The 19,844-nt window shown below is 36.8% G+C and overlaps 1 protein-coding gene across 1 annotated transcript in view; it reads left to right on the top strand.

The window, feature by feature from the left end:
* The window catches only part of SMC2 (structural maintenance of chromosomes 2), a 59,262-nt gene extending 39,689 nt beyond the window's left edge, over positions 1-19,573 (top strand). The window contains exons 22-25 of the mRNA XM_004471642.4: positions 1,549-1,665; positions 8,212-8,372; positions 16,400-16,547; positions 17,635-19,573. Coding sequence (XP_004471699.3) covers positions 1,549-1,665; positions 8,212-8,372; positions 16,400-16,547; positions 17,635-17,793 — 585 coding nt within the window. The 3' untranslated portion in view covers positions 17,794-19,573. The remainder of the gene's footprint in view (positions 1-1,548; positions 1,666-8,211; positions 8,373-16,399; positions 16,548-17,634) is intronic.
* Positions 19,574-19,844: the final 271 nt, after the last annotated feature.

Genomic DNA, 19,844 nt, shown 5'->3' with positions numbered 1-19,844 from the left:
CCAGCAATGTTGTCTCACTTGTAATGCTCTCAATTGCTCATTAATATCCATCTCCCCTATAGTGGTAAAACTCTTATAGTATGGGAAGGAAATTTCAGTGTTATCTATGTGATGAATTTGGGAGTCCGTGCCATTAGAAAAACACAGAAAGTAAAGTAATTCCTACCTTTAAAGGTCCATAGGATATTGCATTCTCAGTAATTTTACCTTATAGCCTTACCTTCTTTAATGCTGCAGCATTGTTTGTATTTTCGTATTAGTGTTAATGAGAGATCTGCAAAACTTAGGAATTCAGTGACTTCTAAGAAATTTTGTTGTAATGGGCTTTTTTAAACTGTTGTTGGCATTAATATCTACAAAGAATATATGTTATATAATATCCCAGAAAAGCTGATAATGTAGATATTGTGTCCTCTCTGGTTTTCATTTCTACATTAAATTTTGCAATATATATATGTATCATATGTGTGGAAGAAAATCTTTGGTTTAATTTGAGCCACATAACATCATGAAACTTGTTTGCTTTTACTTGTTTATTCTTATTAGTAATGATAATGGAGTCTAATATTTTTTTAAAATAATTTACCAACTTATTGGTAAGATCTCTGGTAAGCCTTCTTACCGGAGAGAATGAATATATTGTTGAACATCAGGTACCATTTTGTTTTGTTTTTTTGTTAATCTTGTGATTTATGTCTGTCCATATAATAAACTTCAGGAATTACAATGTATGAGAGAGGGAAAAAAAATGAAGAAATTTGGGAAGGTTGGCCGTAAAAGAGGGATGGCAAGGAAGAGAGCAGGTCTGGTTGGAGCTCTTAAGAGAGAATATTAAATGGGAAACTTGGAGGAGAAATGGGTTATGAGGATTTTTAGGAGGCTTCACTGCTATTCATGCTATAATTATCTCTCTGGTCACCCTCAATTTTTTTTCTGTAAATTTCCACATTGAATAGAGAAGGTCCTTCTGAAGGGGTGATGTCTGAACCTAGACTTGTGTGATGAGGCACCATTTATGTCATATATAAAGGAAGAGCATTTGAGAAGAGAGAAAAGTACAGATGACCATGAAGTAACAATGGGCTTATTAGGTTCAAGGAACTGAGAAAAGAGCATAATGCTAGAACCTGGGAGGAGTCTAATAAGATGAAATCAGAGAGATAAATAAGGACCAAATTATGTAGGACCTTATCCTGGTGAAGAATTGAAATTTTATTCATAGGTCACTGCTAAGAATGACCTTAAGAGAGCAGGCAGGGCAACTTGTATTTGGGTTTACATGATGCATTTTCCTTTTGCCCTGGATGCCTAGGAAGCTAAAGGAGTATTAGTGGAGTCAAATATTTCAAAGGCTTGTCTTAATAAATTCTCAATTGTAGTAATGATGAATTTTATTGCATGGATGATATATTTGCTTTCTTCTTTTGGATAATTAGGAGGATATGTATTATACCATGTAAAACTAATGAAGCCTCTTTATTTCTGACTAAATTATAGAATGTAGTGAAAATTTTGTTTTCTCAATTTAAGTATGTTTTATCTTACTAGTATAATGACTTGATGAAGAAGAAGAGAATTGTTGAAAATGACAAATCCAAAATCCTTGCAACTATAGAAGACCTTGACCAGAAGAAAAACCAAGCCCTAAATATTGCTTGGCAAAAGGTATTTGAACTCCAAAATATTACCATGTTTTCTGTATGAAGCAAGGATAAAGAATATTGTCAATGAGAGAGAAATTTGAAATGGCTAATTTGTGTCTGAATGAGGTATGTGCTTATACCCTCATAGACTTTTAGATGGATTTTGTCCTTTTGGAGTTAACAATTAACAGATCTGTTTTGTAAAGATAAGTTTTGTACCACTCCATCATATTCTTAGTCTACTTCTCCAGTTCCCAAGTAATATTAAATTCATAACTTTCTAGTTTTCTCCATTTTTTATTCTTACTTTGTTTACCATTTGTCCTTATTCTGTCCGATCGTAGACTCATATTTGGAAGAAACCTTAGATACTATCCAATATTTGCCACACCCCATTCAGTCTATGCTTGACACTAGAAGCAATCAAAGTTTCACATTGGGGAGGCTCTAATTGTTGGAAAATTGCTTTTGTCTTCCTGAGACTCATGGAGGCAAAATATTGGTTCTAAGAAGATTTCTATAGAAAGATTGGTGTATTCCTTATACAAATTATTAATTGCACTTCAGAGTTCATTAAATATTGTGGCATTCTGCAAAGCATTTTGCACTTGCTAGATTAATAATATTACCTTACGTTTATTAAGCTGTTACTTTGTTATTTTATAGGAATTTTCTTAAAATAATTCCCTGACAGTGATAGTTATTATCCCCATTTTATTGATGAGGAAACCAAATCTTAGAAAGGTGAAGTAGCCTGTCTTAAGATCAGATACCCAAAAGGTAGAAGAAATGGATTTCTTTTTTGTTACCTTAGAACAAAAGTTAAAATTGCTTTTTGTGGACAGTTAAACTGTGACCTTTTTATCTCTTTAAGAATTGGGCAATAAACAAGAAAGGTTAATATTACCTTTTACAGGACTCTTTTTCAGCAAAATCTGTTACCATATTTATTCTGTTTTTTTGGCAACTTTGGCAAGATTCTGAGGTTCTTTGATATCATTTCTACCTTACTGGCTGCATATTTCTAAATCCTTTAGAATAATTCCTTAGCCTCTCATGTGGAAATTTTGTTATAGCTACCATAGCAAAAGAATGACTCAAAAGATTCCAAACCTAGTTACTCTACTGTTTGGTACTTTTATGAGGGACTCAACTGAGTACTTTGTCTCTTTTTTCTTAATTCTGTAAGACCTTTATTTTCAGTAATGGCAGTACCTTCATTCTTTTTAGTTGCCTTGTTTTTCATGGTCTAAGATTTATTTTCAGTATCCCATTTCCCTGTACCTGGTAGTATTTGTCTATCTTTTTTTTTTTTTAATTATTTATTTATTTTAAAAAATTACATTAAAAAAATATGAGGTCCCATTCAACCCCACCGTCCCCACCCCCCACTCCCCCCACAGCAACACTCTCTCCCATCATCGTGACACGTCCATTGCACCTGGTAAGTACATCTCTGAGCATCACTGCACCCCATAGTCAATGGTCCACATCATAGACCACACTCTCCCCCATTCTGTCCAATGGGCCCTGGGGGGATCTACAACGTCCCGTAATTGTCCGTGAAGCACCACCCAGGACAACTCCACGTCCCGAAAACGCCTCCACATCTCATCTCTTCCTCCCATTCCCCAAACCCAGCAGCCACCATGACTACCCTTCTCACACCCATTCCACATTTTCTCTGTGGACATTGGATTGGTTGTGTCCATTGCACATCTATGTCAAGTGGGGGCTTAGATTCCACATGGATACTGGATGCACTCCTCCTGCTTTCAGTTGTAGATACTCTAGGCTCCATGGTGTGGTGGTTGACCTTCTTCAACTCCATGTTAGCTGAGTGGGGTAAGTCCAATAAATCAAAGTGTAGGAGCTGAAGTCTGTTGAGGCTCTGGGCCTGGGTGTCATATTATCAGTCCAGAGATTCAAATCCCCTAACTATATCTTAAACCCCAGCACCGACTACAATTCCAATAAAGTAGCATGCAAGTCTTGTGAAAAGAGATCCCCTCTGAGTCCAATTCCATCACGCAGAAACACCAGGTCCAAAGAAGGGCCATCTGCCATGGCTGTGAACCCCATCTGCCATGATCATAGAACCCGTGGGTCTCTTTATCCCTCAAAAGAACCAACACCTGGGGTTATATCCACTTTATCTGTCTCTTAGACTCTGCTCAGTTGTGCATAAGGGCATTCCTTCTGACTACCTCCAGACTCTTTTTTAGAGACTCACAGCCTTACAATCTCATTTCTCCTTTCCATTTCCCCCTTACATTAGGTCAAACAGCATTTTGAAGTCATGTTATTATATGTAGACAGGGATATTCTGCTGATCCATATTGAACCTTTAATTCAAGGTCATTTTCTAGTTGCATCTTCAGCTGGTATGTGGTAGTGATCCCTTGGTGCCAGGGAGGCTCATCCCTGGGTGTCATGTCCCACGCTGGGGGGAATGCACTGCATCTACATGCTGAGTTTGGCTGTGAGAGTGGCCACATTTGAGTAACATGAAGGCTGTCAGGAGGAAACTCCCAGGCACAGTGCTACTCTAGGCCTTGTTCTTATTGCAGGTGTATAGGCTCAAAAGCATAGCCATTAGTATCAGGAGCCCACTGTTGGGCCCTCCTTCCTTCCTGGTTCTTGCTGTTGCACCTGGGGGACTGCCGCTGCTCCCCCAGGGTCCGCGACAGTGACCCCCCGGCCAGGAGCCCAGTACCCCCCCAGCTGTTGTTTTTAATTGTTTCCACTATGAGTATATCTAGACATTAGTATATACCCTGGGCATATGCCCTGTATAACTCCCTGTCAACCATATATATCCTGTCAATAACATCCTATATCAGTATTCTTCCGCTGCCATTGTTGAACCACTCTGTGATCCAAAACTTCCTGTAAAGTGAATCCCAACATAATGTCAGCTTCACAAGAGTCTTAGATCACCGAAATTCATATATACAATATACAGTACTTCCCCAGATCCACCAAAAAACCTTTTCCCTTCCACAGCGATAATCTTTTAACTTATTCATATCATATTTCCTGAAACTGAGATACAGATTCCGAAACAATAGCTTTCAAACAAGGTGACATCTGTGCTTACTATGTGGTCCATACTTTAGGTTGTACAGTTTTCTAAATTTTTTAGTTATCCTATGTTTTGCCTTATGGTTTACATTATTAGTCTGTCGTCCCCTATATGTTTTTGGTGTAATATTACATGTTTTATATTCATCCTCGTGTACTCTCACAAAACTCCTCTCTTGCCCCCATATTTACCTTGGTTCCATCCATTCCACATCCATTTTCCCCTCCCCTTGGGGCCCACAACGCCAGCCAATCTCCATTTCCCAAGAAGCCATGTCCAGAGATACTTGCAGCAGTATTCAGGGCCTGACTTTCTCAACTGCCCTACTGCCCTGGGAGCCATTCTTTCTCACGAGAGATACAGTTCTCTCTATTTGATGGCATTAGTCCTCCCCAGGATGTGGGTCCACCCCAACTCTCACTTCTTGGGTCTCTTCCCAATGGTACAACCCACCTTGGCAAAATGAGCCTTCAGCTATTCCCCCGGAGTCCGTCCCGCATCAGACCATACCCCCTGAGCATCCTAAACAGGTAACCCTCCTACTTATACTTTGATACGATTTTCTCAACATTTTGTTCTCAACGAACACCTGACCCTCTCCCATGTTCGTATGTTGCCCCTTCCTCCCCCCAATTTTTGGACAATATTACCCCTCTGCCCATCCCCAGCCCCCCTCAAACCCACAAAGCCCCACCCGAAGGCAACCCCTTGCCCCCATTTTGTCCCTTCTTTGTGCTCATACTTACCGCCAGCTCATCACAGATTCCACCCCTGCAGACGTTAACTCACATCCTTCCTCCACCCCCCGATTTCCTGTAAGCCTCTTTTCCAGACTCTAGCTCTCTGAGGCAGTTTGCTTATTTCATATCATTGAGGTCATGTAGTATTTGTCCTTCAATGCCTGGGTTGCTTCACTCAACATAAGATTCTCAAGGTTCATCCATGTTATCACGTGTGATTGTAGTGTATTTGTTCTTACAGCCGAGTAGTATTCCATTGTGTGTATATACCACATTTTATTGATCCACTCGTCTGTTGATGGACATTTGGATTGATTCTAAGTTTTGCGTGTCTATCTTTTTAAAATACATTCAACTCTAGTATTTGTATGTCTTTAAAAATGCATTAAAAAACATCCTATTATTTTTATACCATAAGTAGATTTAACACTGCATCTTAGGGTGTTCTGCTCCCCGCTCATCCCATGATTCCTGAATTAGTACAAGTTCAGAATCTATTCTGTAATCTAATCCTGCTCATACTCAGTTTCCAGAGTTTTTCCAAAGCCAGTAACATTTATTGAGTGCTTATTAGGTATCATGCACTGTTTTCATTTATGTTGACTTTCTCATTTATTTCTCACAATAACTTAAGAAGTAGGGACTATTATCAACATTATGTAATTATTTCTGGCTTAAAGCATACTAATTCACAAAGCCAGAGCATTTTAGACACTGTTATGTTTTGTTTATTTTTTTTTTAAGATTTATTTTATTTATTCCCCCTCCCCCTCATTGTTCTGTGCTCGCTGTCTGCTCTGTTCCCATTTGCTGTGTGTTTTCTGTCTGCTTGTCTTCTTTTTAGGAGGCACCAGGAACCAAACCTGGATCCTCGCATGTCCCATGTGAGAAAGAGGCGCTCAGTTGCCTGAGGCACCTCAGATCCCTGCTTTGTTGTGTCTCTCATTGTCTTTCCTCTTCATGTCTCCTTGTGGCATCATCCTGTTGCATCAGCTTGTGGCCGCCCATCGTGCCAGCTCACTGTCCTGCTTGTCTTCTCCAGGATGTACCAGGAACCAAACCTGGGACCTCCCATGTCGTAGGTGAGAGCCCAATTGCTTGAGTCACATCACTTCCCTATTATGTTTTTATTTGGTTTTTGTTTGTTTTCTTCTGGCTCCATTGGATTTGCAAAATTCTGTTGTATTTCACTTTTATATCATTGAAAGTAATTGATGTCCTATATAGGGCAGAGCTAAATTCTCTGATCATCAACTGAGAAATTTCTCTTTTCCCATTTGGGAGAATTTCCACATAAGGTCCATTGTTGTGTTAAAGGTTTGGTAGCATTCCATTGTCTTAGTACCGTGCTGCCCACCTCTCCATTCTGCCACAAAAATTTAAAAAAAGAAAACCCAAAAAACCTAAAGTGGTTATAAATACTGTGCTAATTTCCATCATTCTGAAAAAGATAATGGTCCTCTCATTTCGTGATGAGTCTTAAATAATTTAACTCTGGAAATCTATTACCAATACATTAGAATCTGCTCTGTGTAGGCAATAGACTATTACTTAACGGGCTGCAGCTGCACTTAAAATGTAAGGTCTTGAGTAAATCTATATTCAGGAGCATTGTTGTTTCTAGGTGATTTCCTTTTTACTGAAAATGCCAGTAAAAAGTCTATTTGCACTTGAATTTTGTATACCTGCACTTGGATTTGGAGATTTTCCTAGAAAATTTGGCTATTAAATTTTCTTTTGTATATGTGTGTTTATGTATGTAGGTATGTGTGTATATACTCACCATGTTTGTGTGTATGGTATATACACACATACACACACATATTCTTAAGTTAGTACACATATTCCTAGGTTAGTCTGCTGAAATGTCTTTAAGATTGTTACTTGTGTTTTTGAGGACAGATAACCAAATTTCCAAATCATTGATATGGTGTATATACACAAAAATTGCCCTATTCCAAAGGTAGGATTTTGGCCCTAAATCTCTTTGTTAGTCCTCTATTTTGTCAAGCTAAATTCTGGTCTATTGTGGCAGGCCAAACAACTTCCTCAGCCTTTTTTTCTTGGGATCAGATCCTCTTCCTGGCCCTTGAGATCTTAATTTCTTTGACTATGAGAGGAGACATATAGTAAAATACTCTTAACACCTTGAACAGAGGTGGCCTAAACCTCTGATTTCATGCCTCTTTCTCCTGAATCTCACCCTTATCTTCTTAGGCCTTTTAAGGTTAGCTGACAACCATAGGCATATCTTATCTTAATAGTCAACAAGAGGGGAAAAAAAAGCTTTATAAGAACATTTTATGCCCAGAGAAGATTTTCGTTTTTCTTCTTCGACTAAAAATTCAGCCTCCTATATACTACAAATGCTGTGTCTGAAGATTCTTGCAATATGGCCTAGAAAAGTACCAAAAGTTTTAGTAGACTTAGAGGTATAGCATCTGGTCCCCACTGAAATTTAGAGCAGGGCTTGACAGATTATTTCTGTAAAGTATCTGACAGTAAATATTTCTGGCTTTGCAACCCATATGGACTTTGTTGCAACTACTCTGCTGCTGTAGCACTAACAGCCATAGATACTAATACCTAAATGAACGGGCATAGCCTAATTTGTTCTATGGGTCATAGCTTACCAAATCCAGATTTAGAGAATTGAACAATGAAATTCACCTGTTAAGTTGATGTACACCTATCAACATTTGACCCATGGAAAACATTGAAATGTTTCATATCTTTTATCCAGGTGAACAAGGACTTTGGATCTATTTTTTCTACTCTTTTACCTGGTGCTAATGCTATGCTTGCACCACCAGAGGGACAAACTGTTCTGGATGGTTTAGAGTTCAAAGTTGCTTTAGGAAATACCTGGAAAGAAAATCTAACCGAACTTAGTGGTGGTCAGAGGTGAGTAATCCATTTATAATATTGTAATTCCTCATTAGTCTTGTTTTATTATAAATCATGATAGCAGTACTCCCAATTTTATTTCAGCTTTGCTTAGCTCTCTGCATGTAGACTTTAAGGAGCCATAAGGCTACAATGTTCAGTTGAAACATTTAATTAAAACAGTAGGCAATGAAGGAGAAATGAGGATAAGCAACTAGAAACTAGCCAAATATATGAAAAACAACTTTAAAGATATTGGAAAATGAGTAGCTCAGACTCGTAACTGAGAGAAAGGAAATGAAGGTTGTGAGCTCAGCTTTCTGTCTAGGAGCAATTTCTTGACTACAGACAAATGGGAGGAGAACCCAAATTTAGTAAGCAGTCTCACTAAATTAAGGAGATAGAGCGTAGAATTTTGGGAGACCACAGAAAGCTAAATTTTAGCATTAGATCTTTACTATTCTGAAAGTGAAAGGCTGCTCTGGACATACCCTTGCAAAGTTAGCTAATTATCTTGACGAGATCAAGCTGATTTACATGAACTTAAATGGTTGCCAGAATAAATCACAAGTCTTTAACGAATGACAACAAAACTGAGACACTCAAAAACATAATAATTACAATATCTAATATCTAATAAAAGTTAATAGACAAAAGTCAAGAAAATGTGACTCATAACCAGGAGAAAAAACAGTCAATAGAAACAGATCCAGAATAGACAGAGATAATGAAATGAACAGACAAGGACATTAATGTTACAATAACTATTTTCAGAAAGAATCAAGAGATTTCTGGGGAAGATGGTAGAATAGGGAGCTCCAGGACTCAGTCCTTCCATCAAAAAAACTATTAGGCATGAACAACTATTTTGAAATTCCAGAGTGTGGAAGAACATTGTACAGCATCCAGGGAAGAGCAGGAGGAAGAGGCTGATATATTACGGTAAAGAACTGTAAATTGTTATCTCTGTGCAGCAGCTACCCGCACCGATTCCCTGCCCTCACAGTAGGCCACCTCATTCGTTCTCTAACCAGCTGCTGCTGACAGAAAGAGCCACAAAAATTTTCTTCCCTAAGAATAAGAGTGGGCACGGTTGATTACTAATTATAGCTTTTGATTAGCAAATTCAGATTGCTGGGTCCCGACTCTGAAGGCAGCTTTTATTTCAACTCTATCCAGGACTAACATGTCAGTAGTCATTGTTTCAACCCAACCTGGACAGGGCTGGAAGCAGTGGAGGCAGCACTTCCTTAGGGCTGTGGGGGACAATTAGCTTGATGGGCTGCATTTCATGGGCAAGTTAGGAAAGCTCAGATTTGGGGAGCGGTCAGAAGATTGGGACACCATTCCTGATTCCCTCCACAGGACACTTTGGAGCTGGTCTGCGCCCTCTTCGTAAAGAGTCCCTGGCCCTGTTTTTCCTGTGAAAGACTGACTTGGGAAAGTTCCCTCTGGGGTGACTCTTCTTCCAGAATATACCCTCCAGGCAAAGTAGCTTGAGACAACAAAAAGTGCATAAAAAATTGTAGAGGCACATAGTCTGGGACAGAGGCCTGCCAACTTCAAATACCCAGGAGAGGGAAAGATCTGCTCTTTGAAGACAGAAGGGACAACCAAATGTCTGAAAACAGAGGAACTGCAAAACAGCTAATAAAGGAAAGCCCAGGATAAGACAGAGTCCATGAAAGACAGGGAAACTTGCACACTGCCTTCACCTTGGGTAGACCTTCCTGATATGAAGTTTGAAGCTCAAGAAAATCTGTCTTATCACAAGTTGGTTACAAAACCAAGAAACAGACATTGTAGTGAGTAAATCTCAAAGTTAAGATTCTAAAATACTAAAATGTATAGTATGCAAAAAAAGAGTTTAAGACAAACAGGAAATGATGGCCCATTGAAAGAAAGAGGGTAAAAATACAGAAAATACCAGTGAAGAAAATGAGAACATGAACATGCCTAACAAATGAAGGAAAGTACAGAGAAGGAACTAAAGAATATCAGGAAAACAATGAATGAATAACATGAGAGTGAGTAAAGAGAAATTGTAAAAAGGAACTAAACAGAGCTCCTGAAATTGTAAAGACTACAATAACTGAAATGAAATAACTGACAGAAGAAAGAATCTGTGAACTTGAGACAAGACACTTGAAATGAGTCAGTCTGAGGACCAGAAAGAAAAATGAAATATTAAAAGCAAAAGTAACAAGACAGTTATGAGACATCAGGCACACCAATATACATATTGTAAGAATTCCAGAAGGGGACAAAAGAGAGAAAGGAACTGTATTAGTCAGCTAAAAGGTGTGCCTGATGCAAAATACCAGAAATCTGTTGGTATTTATAAATGGTATTTGTTTGGGGTAGAAGCTTATAGTCACAAGGCCGTAAAACGTAAGTCAACTTCCCTCACCAAAGTTTGTTGCCATGTCTTGGAGGAAGATAGCTGCTGGTCTCTGTGGGGGTTCAGCCTTCCTCTTCCTTTTAAGGCTCCATGGTCCCAGCTCCTTCCTGTCTTACCTGTAGGTTAGCGTGAGGCTCATCTCTCTTCCTGGACTTGTTTCTCTCCAGACTCAGCTGCTCTGCCCTCTCCACAAGTCCAGCTGTAAACTATCAGGTGAATGTCTCCTTTCTCTTCCGGGAGGCTCTCCCGTGCCTAATAGCCTTCCTTACTTATATGCTTCACTGTGTGTTTACTTCCCAGGGATCCAGCATCAAAAACTCACAACTCTCTCCTCTGCCTTGTTGTTTTCTTTGTAAGTCCCCACCCAACTAGGGGGCAGGGAGTCAATGTGTACTGACATGGCCCAATCAAAGCCTTAATCATAATTTAATCAAATAAAAGTGAAACCTGTGAAGTTAATACAATCTAATATGCCCAGTGGAACAGACCAGTTTACAAACATAATCCAATAGCTGTTTTTGGAATTCATAAATAATATTTAACTGCTACAGGGGCAAAACAGTCAACGAAATAATGACAAAGAACAGCCCATATTTTAACAAAATCAATGAATATGCACATCCAAGAAGCTCAGAGAACACTAAATAGAATAAACATGAAGAAAAGTACACCCTATCATATTGATTACATGACCATATGCAAAGGACAAGGAGAAAGTTCTGAAAGCTGTAAGAGAAAAGCTAATGTGTTATGTACAAAGGAGTCCCAATAAGACTGAGTGCCGTTTTCTCATCAGAATCCACAGGGGGCAAGAACTTGGCAGTGGGTTGAAATACTTAAAAGTCCTAAAGGACTACAACTGCCAGCCAAGAATTTTATATCCTGTCAGACTCTTCCAAAATTGTGGGAGAGGTTAAGACATTCTCAGATAAACAAAAGTTGAGGAAGTACATCACCACTAAAAAGACTAGACACTGTCAAAGCAACATAAAGAAAGAAAGATCTGTGGTAAAGGTAACAATTTTGGTAATTAAAATGCCAGTGTTATTGTATTGTTTAGTATGTAACTCTACTTCTTATTTCCTACAGGTGCTAAAATGCAAATGCATAAAAAGCAATGATAAATCTAGGTTTTTGAACATACAATATACAAAATTAAAAGTGATAAAAAGGATAAAAAAATTGGTGAGGAGACGGGTATAGGAAATGTGTATTTGTATGCTATTGGAGTTAAGTTGGTATCAAACCAAATATGATTGTTACATATTTAGGATATTAAATTTTAACCCCATGATAACCACAAGGAAAATTGATGAAAAATATATTCAGATAGAAATGAGAAGGCACACAATGTGGTAACAACACAAAAAAAGCAAATAAATATAAAGGTAGTCTTTAACGTAAGTAAGAGACAAAACCATAGGGCTTAAAAAGGCTAAATAGTCAAATGGTAGAAGAAAGTCCTGTTTAAAATCAAAAACAGTTATGAGGGACAAAGATGGTCATTATATACTAATAAAGGGGACAAGTCAACAGGAATATGTAACAATTATATATAGGCACCCAACAGTAAAGCTCATATTGCATCTGTCAATACATGAAGCAAATATTGACAGATTTGAAGGGCGAAATAGATGGTGCTACATTAATAGTAAGGAATCTTTAGCATACCACTCTCGATAATGAATAGGACATCTCAGAAGATCAATTAGGAAGTATAGGGCTTGAGTAATACACTAAACCATCTAGACATAATAGAGTACTGTAACCAAAGGAAACAATACAAATTCTTCTTGATTGAACGTGGATCATTCTTCAGGGTTGGCCATATGATGGTACTGGCACAAGGAATGACATAGACAAATGGAATAGAATTGAGAGCTCAATAATCAACCCTCTTATTTATGGCCAACTGATTTTTGACACGGTAGCAAAGAATACTCATTTGGGAAAGAATAGTCTCAACAAATGGTACTGTGAAAACTGGATCTTCATTTGCAAAAACAAAAAAAGGGAAGCTCCCTCCCTCATACCCTATACAAAAGTCAACTCAAAATGGGTCAAAGTCCTTAATATAAGAGCTAGGACTATCAAACTAAAAGAAAATGTAAGGGAGCATCTTTAAGACCTGTGTTAAGCAGTAGTTTATGATTTTACACCCAAAGCACGAGCACTAGGGAGCCAAGAGTGCCTACAACTGAAAGCAGGAGAATTACATCCAGCATCCATGTGGAATCTGAGCCCCCTCTTGATACAGATGTGGAGTGGACACAATCATTCTAAGGTCCACAGGATGGAGGAATAGAGTATGGATTCGAGTGGACTTACTGATATTCTATTCATGAACTGTTGTGATTAGTAATGGAAGAAAATGTGGCATTGGTGTGGAGAAAGTGGCCATGGTGGCTGCTGGGGATAGGGAGTGGGAGGAAGAGATGTGATGTGGGGGCGTTTTCGGGACTTGGAGTTGTCCTGGGTGGTGCTGCAGGGACAGTTACCAGACATTATATGTCCTCTCATGGCCCACTGGCTGGACTGTGGGAGAGTGTGGGCTATGATGTGAACCATTGACCATGAGGTGCAGCAGTGCTCAGAGATGTATTCACCAAATGTAATGAATGCCTCATGATGACTGAGGAGGTGGTTGTTATGGGGGGAGGAGTGGAGTGACGGGAGTGGGGTTTCAAAAATAAAGTAAAAAGACAAACTGTACAATGGGAGAAAATATTTGAAAACCACATATCTGATAAAGTATTTAATATCCAGTGTATATAAATAAATCCTTCCACATAACAGCAAAGATTTCAATAGATGTTTCTCCAGTGAAGATCTACATATGTCCAGAAAACACATGAAAAGATGCCCCACTTCGTTAGCTGTTAGGAAATTGGATATCAGAACTACAATGGGGTACCATTACATACCCATCAGAATGGCTGTTGACAAAAAATAACAAATGTAGAATAACAGGTATTAGCATGTGGAGAAATAAGAACACTCTTCATTGCTGGTGGCAGTTGTAAAATGCTGTAGCCGCTGTGGGAAACAGTTTGGCAGTTCCTCAGAATCCTAAGTGTAGAATTACCATATGATCTGATAATCCCACTACTAGGTATAGGAAAGAAAACAGGAATTCAAAGAGTTATTTTCTCACCAATGTTCGTAGCGACATTATTCACAATTGCCAAAAGATGGAAGCAACCCAAGTATCCATCAACGAAAGAATGAATGAATAAAATTTGGTCTATACATACAATGGAATATTATTCAGCCATAAAAAAGAATGTAGTCTTGATACATATGACAACATGGATGAACTTGGAAAACATGTTGAGTAAAATAAGTTAGGTACAAAAGGAAAAATACCATATGATCTCATTGTTTTCAAACGATTAGAATAAACAAAGTCAGAGTTAGAATCTAGAATATAGATTACCAGGAGATGAGGTCAGGATAGGAAATGGGAAGTTAAGCCTTAAAATATACATGGTTCCTATTTGGAGTGATTTTTGATAAATGGGTGGTGGTGATATGAATACAATTAACACTGCAATATATCTGATAATGATTAAAAGGGGAAATTTTAGGTTGTAGATATTGTAACAGAATAAGAATAAATATAAAAAGATCCATGGATCTACACTGTGCAAACAGTAAACCCTAAGGTTAACCATGGAATTTAATTAATAAATAGTAGAAATATAAAAATGTGCTATCACCAATTGTAACATGTTTCACTCTAATGCAAGTTGCTGGGATAGTATGTGGGAATCCTGTATTTTACGCATGATTGTTCTGTAAACCTACACCTTTCTAATGGGGGGCCACAGATCTTAAAAAAAAAAAAAAAGGTGAAGTTTCCAAATTCATGTGGCCTAACTTCCTGCCTGCAGACAGCCAAATAATTAAAGCATCCTGAGAGAAAATTGTAAACATTCACATAATTGAAGATGATTATTCGTTTTTCTCTCCTGCAGAATTTTGTCCTCGAATTATTCTCACATGTCTTACAATGGCTTCATGTAACTCTTAATGTATGTAGAGAATATAGAGACCTGCCATTTTGATGAGTAGACTGTATTTTTCATGCATGATAAAATTTTTGAGTATTTTAAGAGTCTAAAAGACAGCTTCTACTGCCTTATGAAGATATTAGTTGAAATTGAATTCCACAATTTCATCTGTATCTTTAACTGCTTTTTGCTAAAATTCTAGGAAATGTTTTGAGAAAACTAGAAAATGTATGTTTCTCTTTTTATTGGGATTTACAAAGTTTTTTGTTAATTACACTGATATACTGGTATCTAGAACAGCAGTTTAACTCTGGGTAATATATTGTTTTCAAGATTAAACTTATAGCTCAATAGCTTAAACACTGGAACCAAAGGAAATTAATTTTAGGTTGCTTGGATAACTTCAGCTCCCTTCTACATAGGTGAATATCAGTCTTACTCTGCTTGATTTGTTTTTTTATTTCACTGTTTCATTTCTTTTGATGGGAATCTTGATTGCAACTCCATATACACAAACACAAAAGAAATGCATGCATTTCTTTTCTACCTATATTTATATATTTCTTAACTTATGCCCTATTGAAATGTGTAAGCATTGGAAAAACTACTCTAGTGCTGTGTGCCAGAGGTATTTGAAGTTATAGAATAAATATATTGCAAGTGCTATTGTAATTTTTTCTAATGTTCAGATATTATAAATATTCTATATTAAAATAAATACAGCTTTTAATGTAATATATTTCCTATTATAATCATTATGATTTTTCATTCCAGTTTAGAACATAGAGCTGCAGTTAGAAGGGGTGGTGAGCTAGAAGAGAACTGAAAACAGAGCAGTGAAATCTGGGAATAGTAGTACCTACAAAGTTAAGATTGTTTGAACTTCCAACACTGAAATACTTAGGTCATAATCGATGCAACTTACTCTCAAGTAGTGCATATATATATACACACACAGATATAGAGAGTGTGTGTGTTTAAGTGTGTATACATTATAAATTTGAAATCGGGCTCCTCGAAGATAATAACTTGTCTAAGTGTTTAGCTCTCAGCTGTAATTTGGGCTTCAAACAAAAATAATTGGGGAAGGAAAGAATAAGAAACAACTATTAAAACAAAAATCATTTATATGAACAGCTCCTGCAAATTGTTTTATGAAAATGTGTATGGAAGACGTAAAATTTTGTCTTCATTATTACTCCTTAAAACAGTGTTCAAGCCTCTTTCCCTCAGTGCGCCCCGCAGTGGATCCTTCGTAATGATTTTGGCAACTTCGATGATTTTTCACTGATGTTAAGATGGAAAAACAATCTGATATGGCAGAATTGAATAATTTTTCTTTTAGATTGGTTTAAGATTCCTGATTATTTGAAAGGAAATAAGAATATTAAACTGTTGTATTCAAAATAGAACTAATTGATGGGGAAAGAACAGGAAGCTAAAATAGAAAAATTTAGTACAACGGTAGTAGAGTTGAAATTTGAAATTGAGGATTCTTTTTATGTGACTATTTTGTAGATAAATCTAAACTATTCGCAATAATCATGGTGACAGATTTTCTTCAGTATTTTGGTAAAAAGTTTAAAATCAAGTTTTGGTGGCTTTCCTTCTACTGGTCTTTCTTTTCTTAGGTCTTTAGTGGCTTTGTCATTAATACTGTCCATGCTCCTCTTCAAACCTGCTCCAATCTATATCCTGGATGAGGTAGATGCAGCTTTGGATCTTTCTCATACCCAGAATATTGGACAGATGCTACGTACTCATTTTACACATTCTCAGGTAAGAACCAGGAAAATGTCTCAATAATAGTTTGTCAATAGTTTCATTTTATAGTATTTGTTTTTCTAAAACTGTTCTTTAGAAGTGGTCAATATAAGTAAAATATTGAGGGATGAGGAATGCTAAAGCGTTGTGTATCTATTTAAATATATACTCATGTTCAAATGAGTGCAGAAAGAAAGAGGGTTCTCTTTTTATAGAAAAAGCCAGGCATTAAAATTGTTGATTGTAGCATGAGGGAGAATCCAATCTCGTCATTATTTGAAATTGATTTAGGGTTAATGCAGTTATTTTCTGTAGTTAGCTGTCAGAAAGATACACAGTCAAGACTATGTCAGAGATTTACATAATTGTCAGAAAATCATGTGGCTTTCCCCCACCCACGTAATGGGGTAATTCTTGGTTCCTCACAGTCAAAAAGTAGAGAAAAGTCCCTTTAAACTACAGTTTTTATTGCACTGTTGCTATTCCTATAGCAACTGTGGCTGCCAAACATGGTTGCATAGATTACACATTATATAATTTTGGGAGTTCTATTCATCATTGTTATAATAAATTGTGTGTGTATTATGGCAGTTTTTTTGGCAGATAGCAATGAAGTGGTCCCTTTTCCTAATAAAAAGCAAGAGGCACCTTTTCTTAATCACATGAAGGCTCTATTTCTTAATCATTGGTAGTGCTGCAGGAATTTGAAGTCTTCATTGATAATATTAGAATGTCACAGAGAAAAGTTTCTCACTAGGCAGTTAAAGTGAGCAACAAAACAGTGAATGCCAGCTGCAGAAAGTAGCAACTACCAGTCAGCCACCAGGGACTTGTTAACCTGGGTTGTGAAGCACTCCAGGTGAAATTAAGAGACACTAAAAAATACATAGGAAAGCAGGATTCAATTAGTTGCTTCATACCATACCTGTTTATTTGCATTTAAGAAGGTATAATAATTGTTTGCAGTCAAGCAGTTAAAGAAATAAAGTCAAAATCATCTCTGAACAATTCTTAACCCTAGTACAAATAAGGGAGTGAACTTCTTCAAGGATATTATATAAATGTGTTTTTTTAATGCTTTTTTTTTCTTCTTTCCCTCAAGTTCATTGTGGTGTCCCTTAAAGAAGGTATGTTCAACAATGCAAATGTTCTTTTCAAAACCAAGTTTGTGGATGGTGTTTCTACAGTAGCAAGATTTACTCAATGTCAAAATGGGAAGATTCCAAAGGAAACAAAATCCCAGGCAAAGGGACCCAAGTGATCACATGTGGAAGTCTGAAGCACAAATTTATACCTCCTCTTTGCCCTGATTTTTAAACATAAACTTTTAAGAACTTGGGGTTTATCTGTTTATATGAAAGTTGAATATTATTTTGTCACCCAGTCCATGTTTTCACCATATTCTCTTCCTTTATACAATCACTTATTAATGAACATAGATTCCTCTTTCCTTAGTTATTAGAGCTATGATCCAATTACTGTGGTTGATTTTATGTATATCATCAAATGTGTTTTCTTAATACAAATCTTTTATATGTTAGGGACCCTTAGATACTTGGTTGGTGGTAAGTCCTGTATATAAAAGTAAAAATAACACAGAAACAGATGAAATTAAATTATAGGATAAGTAAAGAGCTCATAGTCAGTCTTTAATTAATTTAACTACTACGGCAATATTAGTGTGTTTCTGTTGCTAATAAGGTCATTCAGGTAAGGAAGAATTATAAAGCAAGTAGCTGGACCAACAGAGTAAACAAAAAGTAAGGCTATTATGCACACATTGAGTTATTTGAAGCTCGCTCCTTGAGGACACAATGCCAGATCCCTGGTTTAAAGTCAGAAGGGGAAAGAGTTCTTGAAGGATTTTTCTCATTTTTAATGATGTTTCAATATCATGTCTATGTGCTTAATAATTGGTCTCTGTAACCTTAAGGTTATATTTTAAATCTTTGTGAATATTTGAGTATTTTTTAATAGAAGCCTGGAAGATGTGTTGCATGCTGCTCTCTGCTGAACATTAATTTGGAGTCTCCTGATATCTTTAAAGTAGATTTTTATCAGTCTTTTCATATATCCAGGCAATAACAATCTATTGGTGAATGAGAATCTAGAAGGCAGCAGGCAAAATCAAATCTTCCCCCTTTTTCCTTCAGTCTGATACATGCATACATAAATAAATAAATCCATCTATTCTGCCAAAAGAACTCAAGTTTGATGATTAATGTAATTTTTAATCTGCTGTTGCTTTCTAGTTTAAAGGGGTGAAGTTCTTATAAGAACTAGAAAGATAGAGTTATCAGACATCATAAGAATACTATATATAGTTCTCTTCTGGGTATATCACCAAAACATTGTCTCTAGACTGAATCCTGAAAGTTCTGACCTGAGCCAGTGTGATATATTGGGTATGTTATTTTGGCCCCACATCCTTTCTTGGTCCTTGAATGTTGTTGTCACCATGTCACTGATACATGCTTATACTTTGGCTCCTGGGTTTGTTATTTCTCATCCTTTATTCTCCATGAATATCTGAATATGTCAGGTAGCATCCAGGTAACTGAAGTGGGAGCAGTGAGGCAAAGCTATAAATGCTGAGTTTCAAGAAGTCTAATATCACAGATAACAAAGATTATTGTTTCCTTTCAAATGTATTGCAAATTACCAAATCAGTTGTATCAATTCACACTGCAACAATAAAATATTGTGTATCAACTTAACTATATCCTAAACAGCATTGACTGTTAATATTAAATTTTCTGATGTAATAGTTATAAAATGATACTTATTGCTCTTTTAAAACCAGCATTTTAAAAATAACTAGTGGAAAAAAGTCAAAATAGCATGCTATGGTGGAAAGAATATGTTTGACACCAGACCAATTTAAATGATGATGTTACATTTTAAAGCCATGATTTTCTCATTAGCAAATTGAGAAAAATCTTATTTGCTTTATATAAAGCCTTTGTATTTGAAAGAGCACATGAAAATTGTGATTAAATATGTAAATTGGATGTAAAAAATAAAACAACTGGTGGGTTGAACATTTTGCCAAATGTACTAATTTACTGTCCTTTGCTACAGATATTGTGTGCTTTCCTAACTTTTCTCATGTATAATCTTGTTCTTTGATGAAAATCCTCAAACATTAATTTTTTGTAAGTAATGTCATTGCTTGATTAGAGGGATGATATTAAGGGGAATGGGACATTTATTTCACACATCTGCACTAATATGAATAACATTAAGTTCTTTGTATACATTTGACATTCCTTATTTACATGTATTTTCACATTTAATCCTCACATTAACCCA

Source organism: Dasypus novemcinctus, chromosome 8, assembly GCF_030445035.2.
Source record: "Dasypus novemcinctus isolate mDasNov1 chromosome 8, mDasNov1.1.hap2, whole genome shotgun sequence".
In the NCBI taxonomy this organism is placed as follows: domain Eukaryota; kingdom Metazoa; phylum Chordata; class Mammalia; order Cingulata; family Dasypodidae; genus Dasypus; species Dasypus novemcinctus.
This window is presented reverse-complemented; position numbering and strand designations above follow the sequence as displayed.